The 22,229-nt window shown below is 38.2% G+C and overlaps 1 protein-coding gene across 1 annotated transcript; it reads right to left on the bottom strand.

The window, feature by feature from the left end:
• Positions 1–2,779: 2,779 nt before the first annotated feature.
• On the bottom strand, positions 2,780–22,049 carry DDX43 (DEAD-box helicase 43). The gene is made up of 17 exons (XM_036249046.1): positions 21,800–22,049; positions 19,171–19,226; positions 18,127–18,253; positions 16,931–17,065; positions 15,633–15,714; positions 13,183–13,339; positions 12,818–12,936; positions 12,119–12,229; positions 11,606–11,747; positions 10,829–10,929; positions 9,426–9,513; positions 7,592–7,719; positions 7,296–7,405; positions 6,477–6,615; positions 5,693–5,780; positions 4,539–4,694; positions 2,780–2,841 (listed from the first exon to the last, which is right to left on the bottom strand). Exons 1-16 carry the CDS (start codon positions 22,047–22,049, stop codon positions 4,578–4,580), a joined length of 1,950 nt encoding a protein of 649 aa, XP_036104939.1. The 3' UTR covers positions 2,780–2,841; positions 4,539–4,577.
• Between the last annotated feature and the right edge of the window lie 180 nt (positions 22,050–22,229).

Raw genomic sequence — 22,229 nt, 5'->3', positions numbered from 1 at the left:
ATCCATTATCTATTCAAATATGGGCCTGGCCCTAATCTCTTTCACTTCTCTGGGACTCCAGTTAAGTATATGTTAGAACTTCTGAATTTTCATTATCTAACACTCTTTTGTATTTTCCATCTTCGTTGTCTTTCTGTGCTGCAATCTGGATTGTTTCATCTTCTAGTTTACTTATTCAGTGTTCAATTATGTCTAATCCTCTGATAAACTTCTTATTTTTATTATACACAACAGTAGGGAAGATAATATCATATTCTCCTATCTATCCCTTGGCTTGAACAATATCGTCGTTGCACTTTCCTGGTTTCACCTGTGGTCATTGAGTTTGAAATTTTTTTTTTTTTTTTTTTTATCCTCACCCAAGGACATTTTTCCATTTTTTGTTCAGGTAGAGTGGGAGGGAGAGAGAGGAACAGAGAGAGAGAGAGAAACATCGACGTGAAAGGGACACATCGAGTGGCTGCCACCCGCACAACCGACCAGGGCCGGGGACAAACTGCAACCGAGGTACATGCCCTTAGTGGGAACCGAACCCGGGTCTCTCAGGACCGCAGGCCGACGCTCTAACCGCTGAGCCAAACCGGCCAGGGTGAGTTTGAAATTTTTATTAGATGTTTTTCTTTTCTAGAAGTTTATCTGGTTCTCCTTCTAATCTGCTATGTTACTCTTTATTTTGAAGCTTGCATTTTGTTTATTTAATTACATCGTAATTAGTTTTATGTGTCTGATAATTCCAGTGTTTGTAGTTTGCTACTGCTGTTTCTATTGTCTTCTGGTTCTTGTTTGTGGTGCATGGTGTTTTTTTGGTTTTGTTTTGTTTTTTACTGAGTACTGTTTATTATTCTAGAGATTCTTTTTGGTCTACTACGTAGGTTCCTCCCTCTAAAGAGGATTTGTTGTTTTGTTTTTTTTTTTTGCATTTTCCAGGCTTCTGGGGGACATAAGCAGTCAGCAAAGGAAGCTCCTCAAATCAGGATTATTTCTGGGGGCTCCTTGGACCACTGAGCAATATGAACCTTGGTTTCACATCTGTGTAGATAGAGCTGCCTCATCCTTCCTTGTGTTTCCATTTCATTCCACTGCAGACCTCAGATTGCTGTTCTTGTCCAGAGATTTTATTTATGTAGGAAGGGAGAATGGCTTGATTTAATGCCGGTTTTCAGTTTTGATACCAGTTTTGCTAGCTTTATAGAATGAGCTTTGAAAAACTCATCCTTTGAAATGTTCTGGTATACAGGATTTGCCCTCTTGTTGGAGGCCTCTGATTGGTTACCGTCCACGTTTCTGTTGTGTCTATTCAGCTGAACTACCTGAGTTAATTTTGGTAACTTAGGAAAATACAGTCAAGCTTATGAATTCATCTGTTGACAGAATGTTATACACTATTCTAAAACATTTATGCCTCTATGTTCCTAAGGTAGGTAGAGCAGGGAGAGCTGTTCTTCCCTCCCCACTCAGACTTACCAGAAATGTTGTCTGTTTGATGGGTCTTACTAAAGAATCAAGTGTTGGTTTTCACTGACATCTGCCTTTTCTAATTCATTAATTTATACTTTTATCTTTATTTCCTTTCTGTTTTCTTACTTTTTTTTATTTTTATGTTCAGATAGAGTGGGAGGGAGAGAGAGGAAGAAAGAGAATGAGAAACATTGACGTGAAAGGGGCACATGGAGTAGTTGCCACCCACACGATCCAACCAGGGCCGGGGACAAACTGCAACCGAGGTACATGCCCTTAGCAGGAACCAAACCCAGGTCTCTCTGGACCTCAGGCTGATGCTCTAACCGCTGAGCCAAACCGGTCAGCGCTGTTTTCTTGTTAACCTTAATACCAGGGAACTATTATTGCATTAATAATGTATGATGAGATGATGAAGGCCTAATTGTACATAAATATTAATACCAACATAAATACTAAATGTTAATACAAGTAAGTATCATATTTGGAATACAGAAAACCGTACACAAAACTGTAAGGGAGCCCTGGCTGGTTTGCAGCATTGGCCCATGGACCAGAGAGTCCTGGGTTCGGTTCCCACTAGGGGCATGTACCTCAGCTGCAATTTGTCCCTGGCCCTGGTTGGGGTCATGTGGGTGGCAACCACTCAATGTGTCTCTGTCACACCGATGTTTCTCTCTTTCTTCCTCCCTTGCTCCCTCCCACTTTATCTGAAGATAAATGCAAAAAATGTCCTTGAATGAGGATTAAAAAAAAAACAACAGAAAAACTCTAAGGGAAAGGTATCATTAGTCAAAGCTTTCATGGAAATGAAATTACTTTCCAAGGGTTGATTTCAGCATGGAGCTCTGGGTTGAAATGTAAGAAATGGCCGCTGCATATTTTGTTCCCATGAAATCCTTTTACTCTTTCATTTCAAGGTAGGTGAAGTGTAATCACGTCAAAGAACCCTCAAGTAAAATACTATTTAGTAAACACAAAATTAAAGGGCTACACAGAAAGACAGAGATCAGCTTATCTTCTTATCATAGAAAATTTTTATTTTGTTAACAGTGTCTTTTTCACTTCCATGACAATATCCAAACAACTTAAACCCTTTAAAGATTGACCTTAATATGGCAACATTACAGGAAAAATAATTTACTTTTTAAAAAAATAAAAAGTGTAAAATCTGAAAAAATTTTAATACTATTTCTTAATTTCTATTAACAGTTTTTTCAACTCAAGTTTAAATACTTCTTATTTATTAAAGTATAAAATATCGAATTCTACATTTTAATACACTGTTATTTTAAGAATCAGTCAAGTCTTTTCAAACACTGCCAGCATGTTTCCACACGTCCATACAGCTTAAGGAATGTATTTGTAAGAAAATCTTGAATTCTGAAAAACAAGCAGAAAAAAACATAAACTACTGTTCCCAAATCTTTTAAAACATTTTAAAATGTGATGAAATACATAACAAAACTTACCATCCTAACTATTTTTAAGTACACAGTTCTGTAGTGTTAACGTGTTAATTATATTCATTGTTCTACAACTAATCTCCAAACCTTTTTCATCTTGCAAAACTGAAACTCTAGACCCATTAACCATCTCCCCATTTCCCTTCTCCCACTAGCTCCTGGCAACCACTTTGTCTGTTTGTTGATTGTGGAATCATACGATATTTGCTTTTACTTCACTTAGCATAATATCTTTTCACATAATGTCCTCAAGGTTCATGCATTTGTAGTGTGTCAGAATTTCTTCTCACACACCACTTTGTTTATCCATGGATTCACACCTGGGCTGTCTCCACCTTTTGCCCTTATGAAGAAAGCTGCTATGAACATGAGTATACAAATGCTTCCTAGGAACCCTGCTTTCAATTCTTTTGGATATATACACAGTAGTAGATTTGCTGGATTCTATTTTTAATAATTTTTCTTAATTGATTTTAGAGAGAGAGGAAGGGGGAGGGAGAGAGAAACAGAAAAATCGATGAGAGAGAACATTGACTGGCCACCTCCTGCCTGCCCCCTACTGGAGATTGGGCCCACAACCTGACTGAAAATCGAACTGGTGCATGGATGATGCTCAACCACTGAGCCATACAAGCCAGGAATGGTTCTATTTTTAATTTTTTAAGGACCTCCTATATTTTGTATAGTGGATGCACCATTTTACACTCCCACCAGCAGTGCACAAGGGTTCTGGTTTCTCCACATCCTCGCCAGCACTTATTTTCTGTTTATTTGATAATGGCCATCCTGTGGCAGCCATCCTAATGGGTGTGAGGTGATCTCATTGTGGCTTTGATTTGCATTTCCCTAGTGATTAGTGAGAGTGAGCACCTTTTCGTGTTTGTTGGCCATTTGTACAGGGTGGGGCAAAAGTAGATTTAGAGTTCTTGGTATGGAAAATAGTACCATAATTAATAGATAATAATACAAGAATAAACTGTGTTTTGTATACTCACAACAGTAAATCTACTATTGCTCCACACTGTGTATTTTCTTTGGAGAACATCTGTTCAAGTTCTTTGCCCATTTTTTAAAATCAGGTTGTTTGTTTTTGTTCAATTTTAGTTCTCTATACTGTGGATATTAATACCTTACCAGAAATATGATTTGCAAAAATATTTTCTCCATAGTTTATTCATATCATGCCCTACTGGACATTTATAGTCTTTTCCTACTACAAATATTGCTATAATAAACCTTTACTTGTATATGCAGACATTTATAGAATACATTCCTACCACAGGAACTGTTGGACCCAGAGGGTGTATACATATAAATTTTAATTGATACATTACCAAATTGCTCAGAAGAGATTATGACAATTAATACCTCTACCGACTCCATTATACTTTTGATCTTTCTGTACAATATAGTTTATTTTCTCAGTTCTGAATTAATAGTTCTAATTTTAAGTAAGATATATTAACTGGAATTTAAGTAACAGGTAAAGCATAATATCTAAGAATTTATTATGTTAATAACTCTTAGAGACAATGCTGATTGCAGTAAACATACTAATGAAGCCTAGTTAAAGAAAACAGGCATTTGAAAGACCATGCGTTATTCACATTTTACCTCCTATACGTAGACCGGGACAACTTTTCAATATAGACATTAATAATAAAACTTCTTGGGTTTTCCTTGGGGTCTTCCCAGTTTTTTTTCCCCTTCTTTTTTCAGTTTATTTGCCTTATATCTCTCAGCCATCAGTACAAGCTCCTCTGGGATACTCTGAAACCATTACATGCATTTTTAGGATTAAGATTATTCATTTAGTATAACAGCTTTTCTACAATATACTAAAATGCCTCCAAACCATTTCAATCAGAGACCGTCCAGAAGTGATTACATGACATCTTTCAAACAGAACAAAATATGTCTCCCTCCATATTAAACTCTGAATTTATCTTCAAACTACAAAATCAGACTGATCTTAAGAACACCCATCATGCCCTGGCCGGTGTGGCTCCGTTGGTTGAGTCTTGTCCCATGCACCAAAAGGTCGGTGGTTCAATCTCAGTCAGGGCACATAACCCAGGTTGTGGGTTTGATCCCCATTTGGGGTGTGCAGGAGATGGCCAGTGGATGTTTCTCTCTCTCGGATGTTTGGTTCTCTCTCTAAAATAAAATAAAAAAACATACTTTTTAAAACCCCATCATTATACTACTCCCATTTGTATAGCCCCCAGTTGCTTCCTAGGGCCCTTAACTTGCCTCACCTGGTGCCACTTTCTATATGTTCTTTCTCATCTCTAGGCCTGAATATGTTCCCCTCCTGGAATGCTTATCCCATTCTTCTACAACTCTCCTAACCCACTGGTTTCTTCCTCAGCAGGTTTTCAGTGATCCTCACTGCCATTAGATTAGATTACCCAATTATATGATATTATAGCTTCTCGTCTTTGCTAGGCTATAGTCCTCATGACATTTTTTTTTAAATTTGAGAGACAGAGAAAGAGATCAATTTGTTGTTCCACTTATTTGTACATTCATTGATTGCTTCTTGTATGTGCCGTGACCCAGGATCAAACCCACAACCCTGGCGTATCCGGATGATGCTCTAACCAACTGAGCAACCAGGCCAGGGCTCATAACATGTTTAATTACTTGCTTAATATCTATCTGTCTTTCCTCGTAAGCACTAAGCCCCAGTACTTAGAATAAATGAAAATATTTGAACATTAGAAAAGTGATATGATGTAGCGTTCTAATGAGTTTTATATTCTCACCTGATTTGCTCTTTCCAGAATGTTAATTAATTCATTGGCAACCCTCCAATCATTTCTAGTGATAAGGGTAATTGACACTCCAGTCCTCCTTTAAGGGTGGGAAAAACTCATGAAATTAGATTTATAATTATATTCATTATTCAGTTAGCAAAACAGAATAAATACAGCTGCAGCAAAACCTCAACCCTGTCTTTTAAAAAAAATGTTTTATCCTTATTGTTGAAAATATTACATATGTCCCTCCTTTTTTCCCCACTGACACCCTCCTCTCATTCCTGCCCCCTCTCCTGCCTTCAATGAAGAATTATCTGTGTCCATTGGCTACACATATATGCATATAAGTTAAAACCTCAACTCCTTAACAAGTCCAAATATGTACCATACAGCAGGATTTAGCATCATTCAAACAGCAATATGGAATCTAAATACTCTGCAGTTGTTTAAACAGCATGTTACAAGGAGTCTGTGACAGTAGTGCTCTCAGGGAGGAAAGGTCCTCTTACATACGCCAACTTAGAGAAAAGTAACTATTGGGTACATATCAGTTTCGTGGTACCATAAATATAAAGCAGAGTGGAATTGGAAAGTTCCATGCAGCAAACCACAGAGGGGTCTGGTTGAACCTGGAATAGGCCAATTGGACAGAAACAAAGTAGTAAAGCAGGTTATAGGGTGATAGACAATTTACAGGCAAGAGAACAAAAGAGTTTTCTAGGTAAAAATGTGTTAGGGGAGTAGTGAGGATCCAGGGTTAGCTTTGAATGGGTAGATTATGCTTACTCACCCTGCCCTTCCAGTGCGCCCTACTCTGTGCACATATTCTTCGATGTTCCGGGGAAAATCATAATTATAGACATGTGTGACATCATGGACATCGAGACCACGAGATGCTAAGTCAGTTGCAATAAGTATTCTCACTTTACCTAAAGAGTAAAGCCAAAAAAATATAGTCATTCTTGCATTAACCAACCTAAGACAAATCAGAAATTATATGTTCCCCTAATATCTAATCAGGTGAAGTATTATTGCCTTTAATATTAAAACACTTAAGGTAAGTGAAAATGGGAAAGGGATATTTAGTCCTTTTTAACTGCTGGCAAGTTACAACACAATAGATACCATGTTTCAACAAATGATCCCTGAATCATCTGAGCCATATCACAAAGATACATGTGCCTCAGGTAAATTAATAGAAATATCCCTCACTGCAAATTATTGCCTTGACATCCAGGTTTAAACATTAGCTCTCTGAGTTTGGATAGTTCCGAGAATCTGATTAGAATTTAGAGCTCTAACAAGTATAGTTTTGGGGTCTTTAAACTAAGGACTTGGCCAGTTTGGTTCAGCGGTTAGAGCGTAGGCTCTCAGATCAGAGAGTTGCGGGTTCAATTCCAGTCAAGGGCATGTGCCTTGGATGTGATTCTGTCCCCGGCCCTGGTCGGGGTTGAGCGGGGGGCAGCCAATCAACATGTCTCTCTCACAATATTTCTCTCTCTCTCCTACTCTATCTGAAGATAAAAATGGAAAAAGTATCCTTGGGTGAGGGTTTAAAAAATAAAGAAATAAAAATAAAATGCAACAAATAGTAATTGCATAAATGTACCTGTTTTAAAGTTTTCTAATGCTTTCTCTCGATCACTCTGTTCTCTGTTGCCATGCAAAGACTCTACTGATATATGTCGGAGAATCAGGTCACTTGATAAGTGATCAGCACTGAAGCAAAAGATCAAGTCAGCAATCTTAAGTGTTTATTCTAATACCACCATCAATTCACCATTTTACTTCTATTAGCAAAATCTGACATATACACCCACATATGAAATTAGTATACAAACAGAAATAATGCTAAATAAATAAATCTGACTGATGACTAAGCATATAAAAGAAAAAAATACCTACACGGCTTTTCTGCCGACAAACACTATGACTTTGTCTTTGGGAGACATGCTCTCTAGGAAGGTTTGTATATGAAATCGTTTCTCTTCTTCTGTGGTGACAATTATATTTTGTGTCACAGTACTTACAGCCTAAAAAATAAAAAGATCATAGTACATCAACATTGTTGGGCAAATCCCATACTTGGGCTCAGAATAAATCTTGTGTCCATCATTGGTTAATGTTTTAATGAACTGCTAACAGGAAAAAAGGAGGTCCTCGCAAAACTATTTCTACTTACAAATTCATAGCTCAGCCTTTCACTTTTCATCACTTACTACCCCAAGAGAAGTTGAAAAAAATTTTTTTTTAGATTTCTTTTTTTTCCTTTTTATTGAATGTTTTGGGCTAACCTGGTTAATGAAATTATACAGGTTTCAGGTGCACAGGAAACTTTTGAATGCTTGGCAGTATGTTGAAAACGTTTGGTTACCATTGTAGGAAAAGAAATAACCATGGGGTGAGGCTAACCTTACAAAAACTATCATGAATTTTGAGTACAGCGCTTACAGTGAAGGAAGAGGATTGGCTTATACACAAGAGTTTCCATTCAATGAGTATTTTGACAATTTAATGCAAAATTTCAAAATACCATTGGTACCATTTTTTGACCCAGAGATAAAATAAGATTTTTATAGCAATTAATGAAAGAAACAAACCAAGGATTTATCCTTTCATGAAATTTAATTAAATGAGCCTAGGCAATGAGCCATTATTATTATTAGTGATGAAATAAAAAAGGGCAATTTTCATTAATGATTAATTAAAATGCCAATTACAATTATTAAGTGAAAGACCAGAGAACTTTATCATGGAAAGGAGATATAATGGAGCTCTCTGAACCCACTGATCTATATCAACTTCACAAAAAGAGAACATGAGGGTGAAATTATGCACAGATGTAGATAGACCTTGTTCAGAACCCAATTCTAACAGGGTTAATAGGAACACTGGATATTCTATGATATTAAAGGATTATTAAAATATTAGGTGTGAGATATACTATAGTTATGTTTAAATTGGTGGTTTAGACATATATACTGAAGTATTTATGGATAAAATCATATGTATCTAGCCCGGCTGGTGTGGCTCAGTGGTTAAGTGTCGACCCATGAACCAGGAGGTCGCTGGTTCAATTCCTGGTCAGGACACATGCCCAGGTTGTGGGCCCAATTCCCAGTGGGGGGCATGTAGGAGGCAGCCAATCGATGTTCTCTCTCATTGATGTTTCTATCTCTCCCATCCTCTCTCTCTAAAATCAATGACGAAAAAAATTTTTTTTTTAAATCATATGGATCTGGTATTTGCTGTAAAATTAGGGAATGGGCTGAGGAGATTTGACAAAACACAAAGTATATTTTGGAAGATGATTTGACTTTAGGTGGTGGGCACACAATGCAATATACAGATCGTGCATCATGGAAATCAAACCTGTATGATCTTATTAACCAATGTCACCCCAATACATTTAATAAAGAATAAATGTGATAGCATTTTAAGCAATCAAATAAAGTTTTCTATTTGCATTTAAAAAAAAAGGAATTTTTTGCCAGGCCGCTGTGGGTCAGTGGCTTGAGCATCATCCCATGGATTGCGATGTCTTGGTTTGATTCCTGGTCAGGGCAAAGCCCAAGTTTCAAGCTTGATCCCCAGGAGGGGGTGTGCAGGAGGCAGGTGATAAATGTTTCTCTCTTACATGGATCTTTCCATCTCTTCCTTTCTCTCTCTCTAGAAACTCAAGTAAAACATATTTAAAAATTTTAAAATTTTTTTAACAATAGTAATAAAAAAAACTTACAACTAGATCCAATGTACCAACATATACAATCATTGGTTCTTTCAAATAAGATTGTGCAAGTCGACGGACCGCATATGGCCACGTTGCACTGAAAATAAATCATATGAAAGACAAATTTAGTACTTTTCAATAAGACAGATTTTACAGAAAATATATGCTTCACAAAGAATTGCTCAACTTTAGTGAAGCTACCAGAGGAAACCTTTAAATATGTTTAATAAACAGGTTTATAAACCAAAGGTGAAGGAGACTTATACCTTAAATTCTAATCTTTGAAAAGGTAAAATGAATTCAACTATTGGATTTCTCTTGGACTTTATATAAAAAAAAAAAAAAGCCTTGTATTTTTCATATTGTTAGCAGGCAAAACTAAGAGTTCGGCCAAAAAAGAACATTTTAAATGTAATTATGAAAGGATATACAAATTCAAATATATCTTAACCAAATGTATATTATGAAAGTAACCATCTTTTATACTTTCACAGTCATTAGATGGGGATATTAGTAAGAAAATAAAGTGAGGGCCCTGGCCAGTGTGGCTCACTGTGCACCAAAAGGTCACTGGTTCAATTCCTGGTCAGGGCACATACTAAGGTTGTGAGTTTGGTCCCCCTGGGAGGCAACCGATCGATGTTTCTCTCACATTGATGTTTCTCTCTCTCTCTAAAAACAAAAAACATATTTAAAAAAAAAAAAACAAAGTGAGGAAATTTAGCATAGTTCATCTATTATATACTATTTTTTATGCTAATGACACTAAGGAGAAAGTGGTTTACAGAGCCCTCTGCATTTATTTATTCTTAAAAGATTTTTAAAATTTTTTTTTTTTTTTTTTTAGAGAGAGAGAAGGAAGAGGGAGAGAGAAAGATCAATGTGTGAGAGAAACTTTGATCTGCTGCCCCTGTACACCCCTACCAGGGATCAAGCCCAGGCACGTGCCCTGAAGGGGATTCGAACTAGCAGCCTTTTGGTGCCTTGGAAAAAGTCCAACCGAGACACCTTGGGAGAGATCACTCTGCATTTAAATAACAATCATTGCTTCCTCAGTTTTACCTTAGGCAAAAAGTATTCAGTAATCAAATGTTTACCCCTAAGGACAGGGGATCACTTATTCAAATGTAAGACCCCACTATGAAATCCAGTCTCCCCTCCAGGAGTCCCCTCTATGTTTTTATAGAAATCTCTAGTGTAAATTAGGAAACCAAATATGCCTTGTTAGACTGATACACTGAGTTGCTACACTAAGTAATATACTAAGTATACTAGGCGATACTATCTTTCACCTAAGGATCTCAAAATACTTTCAAGAAGTGCTTGGAAAATTCTGTGGGCAAATCAACCAAAGAACGGAGTCTAGTCCACTGATTTCTATGTTGTAGGCTAGCAATTAGTCATATACCTACCTTGTCATAACGGTCTGCCTGTCTGGGCGCACATCCAATAAAATCTTCATTATCTGGGGTTCAAATCCCATATCCAGCATCTTGTCAGCTTCATCTAATACCTGCATTAAAAATATTTGTGGCTAGCCCAGCCAGTATGGCTCAGTGGTTGAGTGTTGACCCATGCACCGTGAGGTCACCAGTTCGATTCCTGGTTAGGGCACATGCCCAGGTTGTGGGCCTGATCCCCACTGGGGGGCATGCAGGAGGCAGCCAATCGATGTTCTCTCTCATCGATGTTTCTATCTCTCCCTCTCCCTCTAAAAATGAATAAAGAAAACAAATTTTTTTTAATGTTTGTGGCTAGATTAGATATGAGAGATAGCTAATATATAAGCTCTCTCTTTATGAATATAATACCGAGGTAGTTTTTTCTCATTTTCCCTGTACCTAAGCCACTATTTTAATTTCTCCAGGAGAAAGTAAGCGGTCTGTGGTTGCAACATAAATTGATTTCACTATTTTTAAGTTGGCTAATAGTTTCTAAATCTATTTAATGAAAAAACAGTATGTCTAAATATCCATGTGGGTTTTGATTTTCTTTTGTACTTATCTACATTTTCCCAACATTTATAAAGAACATTAAAATAAAATTATCTTAAAACCCTTGTTTTAACATAGTAGAGGGAATGGGAACTATTCCTACTAGGATTTATAAAATGGACAGCCATTCAAAAAGACTGTTTTTTAAGAAGAGTTCAGTTCTTTCAGGATCCCAGACCCCTACTCCATGATTACCAAGTAGGTTATGCTTTTCAGGTTGACAAAATTATTCATTTGCAGATCATTCAATCTTCCAGGAGTTGCAATAATGATATCTACACATTTTGTCAGGTCTTGTATTTGTCCATTTCTATCTCCACCACCATATATACAAACACTTAAAAAAAAAAAAAATACAGAGGTTCATGTTCAGGCAAAGAATGTCCCATTACAATTCAAAGTTCCAAACAACCTAAGCATATTGGGTACACAAATTTTTAAAAATATCAGATGCCTTTAGTAGTATTTGCCCCTTTCTGAGAGTTATTAACACCCATCAACCCACAGTGGTGGTGTTTCCAAAAGAGCAATGGTTGCATCATTACTATTGACCCCACAGCCCTGGCTACAGTTGATATGGGTCAGGGACTATACTTGACCCATACTGAGCCAATCAGATTTTTGAAATGTGTGAAAAATAATAGGAAAATGTATAAATCTACAAATGGTTAAGATGCTGATGCAGGGATAGCCAAAGAAATGACTTACTTTTTAAGACCTTTATATGAATACTTAGAACATTCAGCTTGCACTTGAAGAGCTAATTCTCGAGTGGGTGTAAGGACTAACATGCCAGGTCCATTCCTTTTCTCTCTAGCTCTGTGGAGAGAAAAAAGATTATTAAAGTCCTGTCTCAGATACATGGTACATTTATTCAGTACTTTCAAAATTTGTAGCAATGAGTGTCAAAGTCACATACATTCATCATAAAAAGTAGAGAAATATAGAAAGAAAACAAGACAAAAAAAATCTAAGGGCCCAGATAGAAGCCTTTTCATTTAACATGGCCAATGCTTTCCTGTGTCAAACATTCTCTCTTTTTTTTAGTATGTATGTATGTATGTATGTATGTATTTATTTATTTTTATTACAGATGTTTCTCCTTCCCCCCCCCCTTGATACCCTCCCTCCCCCTCCTTCAAACATTCTCTTACACAATTGTACTGCACATGATAATTTACACAAATTATTTCCAATATTCACTATTAAGACTTTTGGTAGGTACTACCTATTGCTTCCCAAAAATATTTTGTCAATTCATACTTTCACCAGTACAGTGCAAGAGTATTTCCCTGAGACTAGGCATTACCTTCTGACTGGCACAATATATCAAAGAAATTTAAAGTGAATTTTTGGTATCCATATCTATTAAACCCCTATAGAGAATCCAGGTGTAGAAATTCTTACACTGGTTGAGAGTCAAGGTGAATAAATCCAGGCATTAAGTAGGACAGTGTCTTTCCTGTTCCAGTTTGGGCTACTCCTATAAGATCTACTCCTTGTAGAACTATTGGCCATGCCTGTGACTGAAACAGAATGATAAACAGTAATATAAAAAGTGCATTTCTTTGTGTCAAGTGTCCCCATCTCTCAGTCCCAAACTTCATTCAAAAATATTTTCTGAGTGCTAGGAACTGGGGGTGCAGGAAGTGCTGGCAGAGTGCTCATAATAGACAGCTGAACGCTCCCTGGTGATTTAACATCTAACAAATATTGTTTAGGGGGGAAAATGGTCAGTAAAATATTAGAATTACAGAATTACTCAAGCATACCTGAATTGGTGTTGGCTTTTGAAAACCTGCCTTTTTAATGTTTTCCATAACTTCAGGATAACATTCAAAGGCGTCCTCAAATGTACAAGTAGGATTAGGGATAGGACGTTTCTCACCATCTTTCAAGTCATCGCACACTATATTATAATTTTCCTTCCTTTAAGGAAAAAAACAGAAAAAATATTATTGGCTTTGGTCACTTCATTCCCCAAGCAAGAAATTTTCTAGCATTAGTTCAAGTCATATCTAGAAATTCAACTGCAATGATTGAAACCCGACTGTTAGTACAATTATAGTAAAGTGTAATAACTGACATAGAAATGAGCACATCTTTTCTTATCAGAATAGTCGCAGAAAGAAGGAAAAAATTACCTTGTATGTGTGAAGGGGCCAATGAAAGTTTCATGGAAAAGTTAAGAATAGAGCCTGAAAATTATATGCTTCATGGTTTAAAATCAGATTGACAAACACTTGAGGACCTATAATGTTGCACATTACTTTTTAAAAATGTCTTTTTAATTTTTTTTTTTTTTATCTTCACCCGAGGACATTTTTCCATTCTTTGTTCAGGTAGAGTGGGAGGGAGAGAGAGGAACAGAGAGAGAGAGAAACATCGATGTGAAAGGAACACATCGAGTGGCTGCCACCCGCACAACCGACCAGGGCCGGGGACAAACTGCAACCGAGGCACATGCCCTTAGCGGGAACCGAACCCGGGTCTCTCAGGACCGCAGGCCGATGCTCTAACCGCTGAGCCAAACCGGCCAGGGCTAATTTTTTTTTTTTTTAAGAGAGAGAAACATTGGCCAACCGACTGGAATTCCAACTTGCAACCTGGGTATGTGCCCAGGAATCGATCTGGCGACCTTCCAGTGCAAGGGGTGATGCTCAATCAACAAAGCCATATCAGCCAGGGTTTTATTTCCTTATTTTAACCTCAACAATCCTATGAAGTGGGAATTTTTCTCAAATATCAGTTACTGTCCAAGTTCTGAGCCCTAGCCCAACCCTAGAATTACCGTTGTTTCTGCTATACTATCTTAGTTTTTTTAAATCCTCACCCGAGGATATTTTACTGTTTATCATCAGATAGCGTAAGAGGAAGAGAGAGGGGAGGAGAGAGAGAAAAGAAACATCAATATGAGAGAGACACATCAACAGGTTGCTTCCTGCACAACCCCGACCAGGGCTGGGAACTCTTTGGTCCGCAGGCTGATGCTCTAACCACCAAGCCAAACCGGCCAGGGCACAATCTTAGTTTTATAACAGATGTTAATAGAAACAAAGTATTGCCATTAGGACCTTTAATTCCAGATAAGGACTGATGAGTAAGAAATTAATCTAATATTCAGATATCAGATCAATTTCTTATGATTTCCAACAATTGCAAAAAAATTCTATAAAACTATTCTTCAATAGAGCAGGCATTAACCACATGGGTCTTTTTAAATTTTATTCTTATTATTTTTTAAAATATGTTTGCATTGAGCCCGGCCGGTGTGGCTCAGTGGTTGAGCATTGACCCATGCACCAAGAGGTCGCTGGTTTGATTCCCGGTCAGGGTACATGCCCAGGTTGTGGGTCCAATCCCCAGTGGGGGGCATGTAGGAGGTAGCCAGTCAATGTTCTCTCTCATGAATGTTTCTATCCCTCTCTCCTTCTACCTTCCTCTCTCTCTAAAATCAATAAAGAAAAAAAATTTAAAAAAATATATCTTTGCATTGATTTTTTTTTTTTTTTTGAGAGAAAGAGGAAGGGAGAGGGAGAGAGAGAGACAGAAATATCAATGAGAAACATCGATTGGCTGCCTCCTGCACACATTCTACTGCAATCAAACCTGCAATCCGGGCATGTGTCCCGACCAGGAATCGAACCAGTGACCTCTCAGTGCATGGTATGATGCTCAACCACCAAGTCACACCTGCCAGGCTACATGGGTCTTTTAAAATTTAAACTTTTAAATTAAAATTTTCCTTGCCCTAGCCACTGTAGCTCAGGTGGTAGAGCATCATCCTATGCATCGAGTGGTCACTGGTTCAATTCCTAGTCAGGGCACATGCCCGGGTTGTAGACTCAACCCTTGGTAGGAGGTGTGCAAGAAGCAGAGGATTGATGTTTCTCTCCCCCCCCCCTTCCTGTCTCTCTAAAATCAATAAAAACATATTATAAAAAAATAAAAATTTGATTCCTCTATCAAACCATACTTTAAGTGTTCAATAGCTATATATGGATAGTGATCATTGTATAAGACACAAATATAGCACATTTTCCATCTTTGCAGAAAGTTTTACTGGACAGCAATGCTTTAAAATATATCAAATAGGATGCAACCAAGTTTTCATTTGAATATGAAAGGTGTAGACTTCAAATGCAATCATTTCAAATTTTCGCCCGAGTTGATTTAATAACATAACTATACAAATACTCACTTAAAGAATAAAGCAACCCACCTCCAAACATCTATTTGTGCTTGTGACATTGATCTCGTTGTTTCTGACTCCATGTAAAAGTTTTTCTTAATTGGGGGTAAATCTGAGACAAAGATAAAAATTCAAACTTTGGTAAATAATGACAACTTACATTTCATTGATACTTATTCAAAGTAACAGAAATCAACCAAAATACATATCAAGTTCATCTTGCATGCATATAATTTTAGATAGTCGTTCCATACTTTGACAGCCAGGCATATGCCAGAATCTAGATCTCCCTTTTTGGTTTGTCTTTCAATTACATTTTTCACACAAGATAGAAATCCTTAGGTATAAGATTAAGTATAAAATAAAAGAAACTGACCAGCCAGTGTGGCCCAATGGGTTGAGTGTCGTCCCAGGGACTGAGAGGTCCTGGTTTAATTCCTGGTCAGGGCACACACTCGGGTTGCAGGTTTGATCCCCAGTGAGGGGTGTGCAGGAGGCAGCTGATCGATGTTTCTTTCTTTTTAAATGAGTGTAATTTTTATTAATTCATACTGGAAGGCTATTGTTGTGTTGGCTGTTGTTGTTGTTGTTTTTTAATCCTCACCCAAGGACACTTCTTTTGTTTTTTGTTCAGATAGAGTGAGAGGGAGAGAGAAACATCGACGCAAAAGGAACACATTGAGCGGCTGCCCAACCAGGGCAGAGGACAAACTGCAACCGAGGTACATGCCCTTAGCGGGAACCGAACCCGGGTCTGTCTGGACCGCAGGCCAATGCTCTAACCGCTGAGCCAAACCGGCCAGGGCTGATTGATGTTTCTTTCACATCAATGTTTCTATCTCTCTCTCCTTTCCTCCCTCTAAAAAAATCAATAATAAAATAAAATAAATTTTTAAAATGCATCTCTTCTCAAGAACTGTACACTTATTAAATGTTTTTCCCTTTTTATTTGGTCCTTATCAGTCAGGATACTCCAAGATCAATTTTTACTCAATCACAGCAACAATATTAATAACTCATGGTCAGCATGTTTATTCCTTCATTTTCCCCTTGGGCCTGCTTTTCTATTTTATTAAACTTTTACAGTAAGTTACCTCAAATAAGACAAGGAGTAGGTAAGTTAAATGTTTTAATTTCCCATTTACCGCATAAATCATAACACAGACAATGTAGAAAGTATCATGTCCTAGGAACTAACTGCAGCATTGCAAATTTTACTATCATTTCTCATATAGACCTCAGGACTAAAAGTAACACATTTTATAGAGGAAACCTCAATTAAAAGAAACACCCAGCACCATGTGTAAATGTTTGAACACAGCACTAACCTGCCCACTTTTTTTCCCCCCATTTCAAAGCATCTTCTCGAATTTGATCCCAATCAATTAGTGGCTGATCTTCTGTAACAACACTGTCATCTGCCCTTGCATCTCTTTGAACAGAAGGTTGCAATGCAACAATATCTGTTAAAACATTTTTACCTAATTAGTTTCAAAACAAATCATACCAGTACAAAATCCTCAAAACCATTTTACTATGTTGTGTTTTAATAACCAGACAATAATGCTTGCAATATAAAATACGGTTTTAGTGCTATAGTATGATGACAATCCTGGTCATGGTTTTTGTCATCAGTTATCTACTTCAGATTTATGAAATGGGAAAAAATGTAACTTATTGGAGAAGAGAAGTTAAATAGCATGAGAGCCTAGTGTCTACTAATAATCACACATATCACTTAATCTTCACTATAATCCTGTGAGCTGAGGTTACCCCAGCTTAACAGATGAAGAAATGAAGTCTTAGAACTGGCTGGTGTGGCTCAGTTGGTTGAACATTATCCTGTGCACTGAAAGGTCGCTCGTTCAAGTCCCCATTAGAGCACATGCCCAGGTTGTGGGCTTAATCCTGGGTTGGGCATGTGCAGGAGGTAGCCAATTGATGCCCCCCCCCTCTTTAAAAAAAAATCAATAAAAACATATTTAAAAAGAAAGAAAGAAAGAAAAGAAATGGGGTCTTAGAGGTTCCTTCCCAAGAAACATTAAGAGGCAATGCTGCCATTTGAATCCAAAGCTCTGTTCTTTTTTACTTCCTTGTTGCTTCTGGAAATGGTTCAATAATGGCTTTTTCTCTACTCCAAGCAGATCTGAGATTTTAAAAATACCAAATAATTAGGCAGTTTTCAAAGTCAGTCAGTTCCAGGGAAGAGACCATAGAGACAGGAGGCGAGGACTAATCCCTACTCTATCATTAATAGAAGTATGTTAAAAAGGTTAGTTTGTTTTTTTTACTCATCTGTAGCTAAAAGTAGAACTGCTAGGCTTAACCAAGGAGATTAAGTGTTTTCATTTAAGGGAAATGTATCCTAGAATTCCATAGAAAAAAAATTTCTATAACAGACTAGACTTAATGATGGCAACCTAAAGCTTTATTATCATCAAAAGCATCAGCTATAGCATGGCTTATAACTCTGAGTGAAATTTTAAAAAATTTTACAGGGCTTTAGTGGGCAAAAGTTACTTACCAATTCTGGGTTGTGAACCGTAGTTTTGTTGTTTTTTAACAAGATTATCTATCACTGCTTTTGCTTTTGTCTGCATTGCTTTGCTACCAAAAATTTTGATTTCTGCGTCAGGACACCCATTTATTACCTAAATTCAAGGGAAAATTTTGGTATGATTCAAGTCCCCTTGCCATTCACCTCTCCATCACTCAAATAATATAAAAGTATAAAGTAAATATAGTACTGCTATCAATCAGTGTCTGAGATATTATGAAAGACTTTTATGCAGAAGAAGATCATTAACATACATAGTTTGTGTTTTAGAAAGATTATTCTGACCACAGTGGAGAATGGTTAGAGGAGGACCACTGGAAGCAGGATGCTTTAGTCAGGAGATAATGCCTCAAGTGATGGTATTTCCCTTGAGAAATACAGGAAATAGAAAGGACTCAACAATGATGGACTGGTTATAGGACAATGAGAAGTCAGTAAGCTGAGATTTCTGGCTTGGGAATTTGGTGAATGACGTGGCTGCTTACTGAAACTGGGAAACAGGGACAGTTCAAGGTTTGAGGAATGGGGGTCAGGAAAGGCATGACAGATATTCCCCAGAGATATCATTCTTCAATGAAGATTATCTCTAAAGATTTTTACCTCTATCTTGGTCTGTGTGGCTCAGTCGGTTAGGCATTGTCCGGTACACCAAAAAGTTGCCAGTTCAATTCCTGGTCAGGGCACATGCCTAGGATGCGGCTCAATCTCAGGAAGGGGGTGTGCAGGAGGCAGCCAATTGATGTTTTGCTCACATCAATATTTCTCTCTCTCTCCACCCCTCTCCCTAAAAATCAATGAAAAATTCTTTAAAAAAATTTTTTTTTTTACCTCCATAGATTAAAAAACTGAGACCTGGAATGGCCCAAAGCTTAGGCGAGGTCTTAAAAAGAATGGCAGTATGAAGAGCTTTGGCAATTTATCTAAGTTACCACAGTATGTTAACAAGTGAGCAGAAACTAGAGTTAGGAATAAACTATGCTCTTTCTGGATTTAAGAACACAGATCACTTACCTGTATTTTGGTGTTTGTTGTACTTTGGATGTCTTTTATTTTTGACCCACCACGACCTGTTTTTAAAAATAAAGGAAATGTTTGTGAGTGTGTGTGTGTTTTAATAAAGCAAGTTGAAATTAGTAAGGGAGATTTACCTACTTTCCCAAATCATCCAAACAAAGGCTCCTAGGATCCAATAGCCACGTTCAGTTTGGAAAAAGGGAAGCAAGTGTTTTCTATTCCAAATTTTGGTGTGTGGTAGGAGGCTCCTCTTCTGGAGGTAGATACTAAGGATTCATTAGTAGCCCAAGCAAACTAATTAGATACATGGATATGGAGAAATTGGAACCTTTGCACACTACAACTCAACAGCAACAAAAATCCAATAAAAAATGGTCAAAGGGCCCAGCTGCTGTGGCTCAGTAGTTGAGCATTGACCCATGCACCAAGATGTCACTGGTTCGATTCCTCGGAAGGGTACGTGCCCGGGTTGTGGCCTGATTCCCAATGTTCTCTCTCATCAATGTTTCTATCTCTCTCTCCCTCTCCCTTCCTCTCTCTCTCATAACAATAAAGAAAAATTTTTTTTTTCATAAATGGTCAAAGGTCTTTTTTTTTTATCCTTACCCGAGGACATTTTTTTTGCATTTATCTTCAGATAGAGCGGGGGGGGGGGGGGGGCCAACAAGGTGAGAGAGACATATCGAGTGGCTGCCACCTACATGACCCCAACTGAGGCCAGGGACAAACTGCAACTGAGATACATGCCCTTAGTGGGAACCGAACCCGGACTCTCCAGTCCATGGGCTGACACTCTAACCACTGAGCAACCGGCCAGGGTGGTCAAAGTTCTTGAATGGACATTTCTCTAAAGAAGACATACAAATATCCAACAGTGATAAGATGCAGAAATCATCAGGGAAAATGCAAATTGAAAAGCACATTGAGAAATCACTTCATAAATGTTACAATGGCCATCATCAAAAAAATAAGAGATTACAAAAAATAAAAAGATAAGTGTTTGAGAGGATGTGGAGAAAAGGGAACCCTTTTACATTGTTGATGGGAATGTAAAGTGTTGTAGCCACAGGACAGAGGTTCCTTAAAAATTAAAAATAGAATTACAGTATGATCCAGGAATCCCACTTTTGGGTATTTATGCAAAAGAATTAAAGTTCAGGATCTCAAAATAATATCTGTACTCCCATGCTCATTTCAGCATTGTTCATTATAGCTAAGAGATGAAAACAACCTAAATATCTGCCAACAGATGAAGAAAATGTGGCAATGTAGCTTGGCCAGTGTGGCTCAGTGGATTGAGCACTGTCGCATGGACTGAGAGGTCCCAGTTTGATTCCAGGTCAGGGCACATGTCCGGGTTGCCGGCTCAATCCCCAGAAGGGGCATGCAGGAGGCAGCTGATGTTTCACTCTCACATGGATGTTTCTATCTCTCCCTTCCTCTCACTCAAATAAATAAATAAATAAATAAAATAAAAACATATTTAAAAAAAAATATGGCATATATATACAATGAAAGTTTTCAGCCTGAAAAAAAAAAGAAAAAAGAAATCCTGCCATTTGTGACAACAGGGATGAAACTTGGGGACATTATATTAAGTGAAATAAGGCAATGATGAAAAAATAGTACATCACTCTACTTCTATGAAGTGTCTAATGTAATTAAACTTAGAGGAACAAAGCAAAATGGTGGCAGCCAGGGATGGGAGATGGGTTTGGAAATGAGTAGATTAAGCCATGCAAGATGAAAATGTTCTAGAGACCTACTATACAACATTGTTCTTCCTGTTAATAATACTGTACTGTACACTTAAAATTGTTGTGTAAATTAAAGTTGTATTTATTTTTAAAAATTGGATCCAGAATGAACATTAAGTGGGTGCTCTCTAGCACAGTGCTGCATTTCACAGGTGTTCAATAAGTTTTGAGAGGTTAAGTGAGATTTATTGCAAGCCATTGGCTTAGGTTTATGGAGCACCACTCAGCTCTTTGAGCCTGGGCCACCTTGAGGGGTCAATTAATCTCTGGCTGGTCAAGCAATCAGTCTGATATTGCTCTATTTATTAGCAACCTACAAAATCTGTTCATTTTTTCCCCCCAAACGGGTTAAAATGTGGGTGAAACAAAATATTAGCTCCCATACCTAATGGCCAATTTTTGGAATTCATCCTCAGACTTAACAGCAACGAATGGGGCAAACCCAAATGCTTTTCAAAAATAAATTTCTAAGACTCACTCAAGATATAGTAAGAAAAATATCCTGTTGTTAAGCACATAAATCATACTTAAGTTAAACTACGTGCAAGATATGGCTAACGCTCCTCCTTCTCATCTTTGGTTAATGACTCTATGTGGTGCTCAGATTGATTTCAACACTGCTTTGTTGTTCATTTTGGGGAAGGTGTCAATGGCCTGATCTTTCATCCCAGAGACTTCGTAAGTCTTCTAGAGTTTGCTCTACCAAAACAGTGTCTCTATACTCATCAAATGTTGTGTTAAACGACATCATTCTAGTACCAGAAGATAACAGAAATAACACCAAGGCTGCCCTTGCCCAGGCTCCGCCCCTGGCCCCACCCATTCTCCTCTCTCTGCCCTGCCCCCGCACGCCCATTCTCTGCTCTCACCGATCACCACACCGACCCAGTCGTTCTTCAATCCAAAGCAGAGCGGCGGTTCCCAGGCACCATCAGCCACAGGCTGCTGTTGGCTGGGGGTGTCCCTCCAGTCACCGCCTCTGCCGCCCCTACGGCGCCCCCGACCTCTTCGATTCGGCTCCTCCGTCGGCCTCCATTCCGGAGCCTGGGACATGGACGAGCTTCGCTGAGAAGCAACAACCCAGGAGAATGCGTTGGCGCCTGCTTCTTGCCGAGACATGGTGCCGTGAGGAAGATTCTGCGCGCCCGACGTCGCCCACGTCCGACTGTGCACCACCCGACCGTGCCGTCGTGCGGCTAACCTACGAGAACATCCACGCAGCCGCTACTTCGGGAGCCCGCGCGAGGCTCGCCCCACCCTCGCGCCGACCCTCCGCGACCTCACATCCATTGGTGGACG

The sequence above is a fragment of the Molossus molossus genome, unplaced genomic scaffold (genome assembly GCF_014108415.1).
Source record: "Molossus molossus isolate mMolMol1 unplaced genomic scaffold, mMolMol1.p scaffold_m16_p_8, whole genome shotgun sequence".
Classification (NCBI taxonomy): Eukaryota; Metazoa; Chordata; class Mammalia; order Chiroptera; family Molossidae; genus Molossus; species Molossus molossus.
Note: the sequence above shows the minus strand (reverse complement) of the source record. Positions and strands in the feature narration are given on the sequence as shown.

Bases quoted from the DNA above. Each gene is read 5' to 3' on its own strand.
- DDX43 (XM_036249046.1), bottom strand. From the start codon at position 22,049: ATGTCTCGGCAAGAAGCAGGCGCCAACGCATTCTCCTGGGTTGTTGCT. The intron at 18,254-19,170 runs GTAAGTGATCTG...CCTTGAATTTAG, and splicing joins CAACAAACACCAAAATACAG to GTAATAAATGGGTGTCCTGA. The intron at 6,616-7,295 runs GTACATTTATGC...TTTACTCTTTAG, and splicing joins ATTAGAAAACTTTAAAACAG to GTAAAGTGAGAATACTTATT.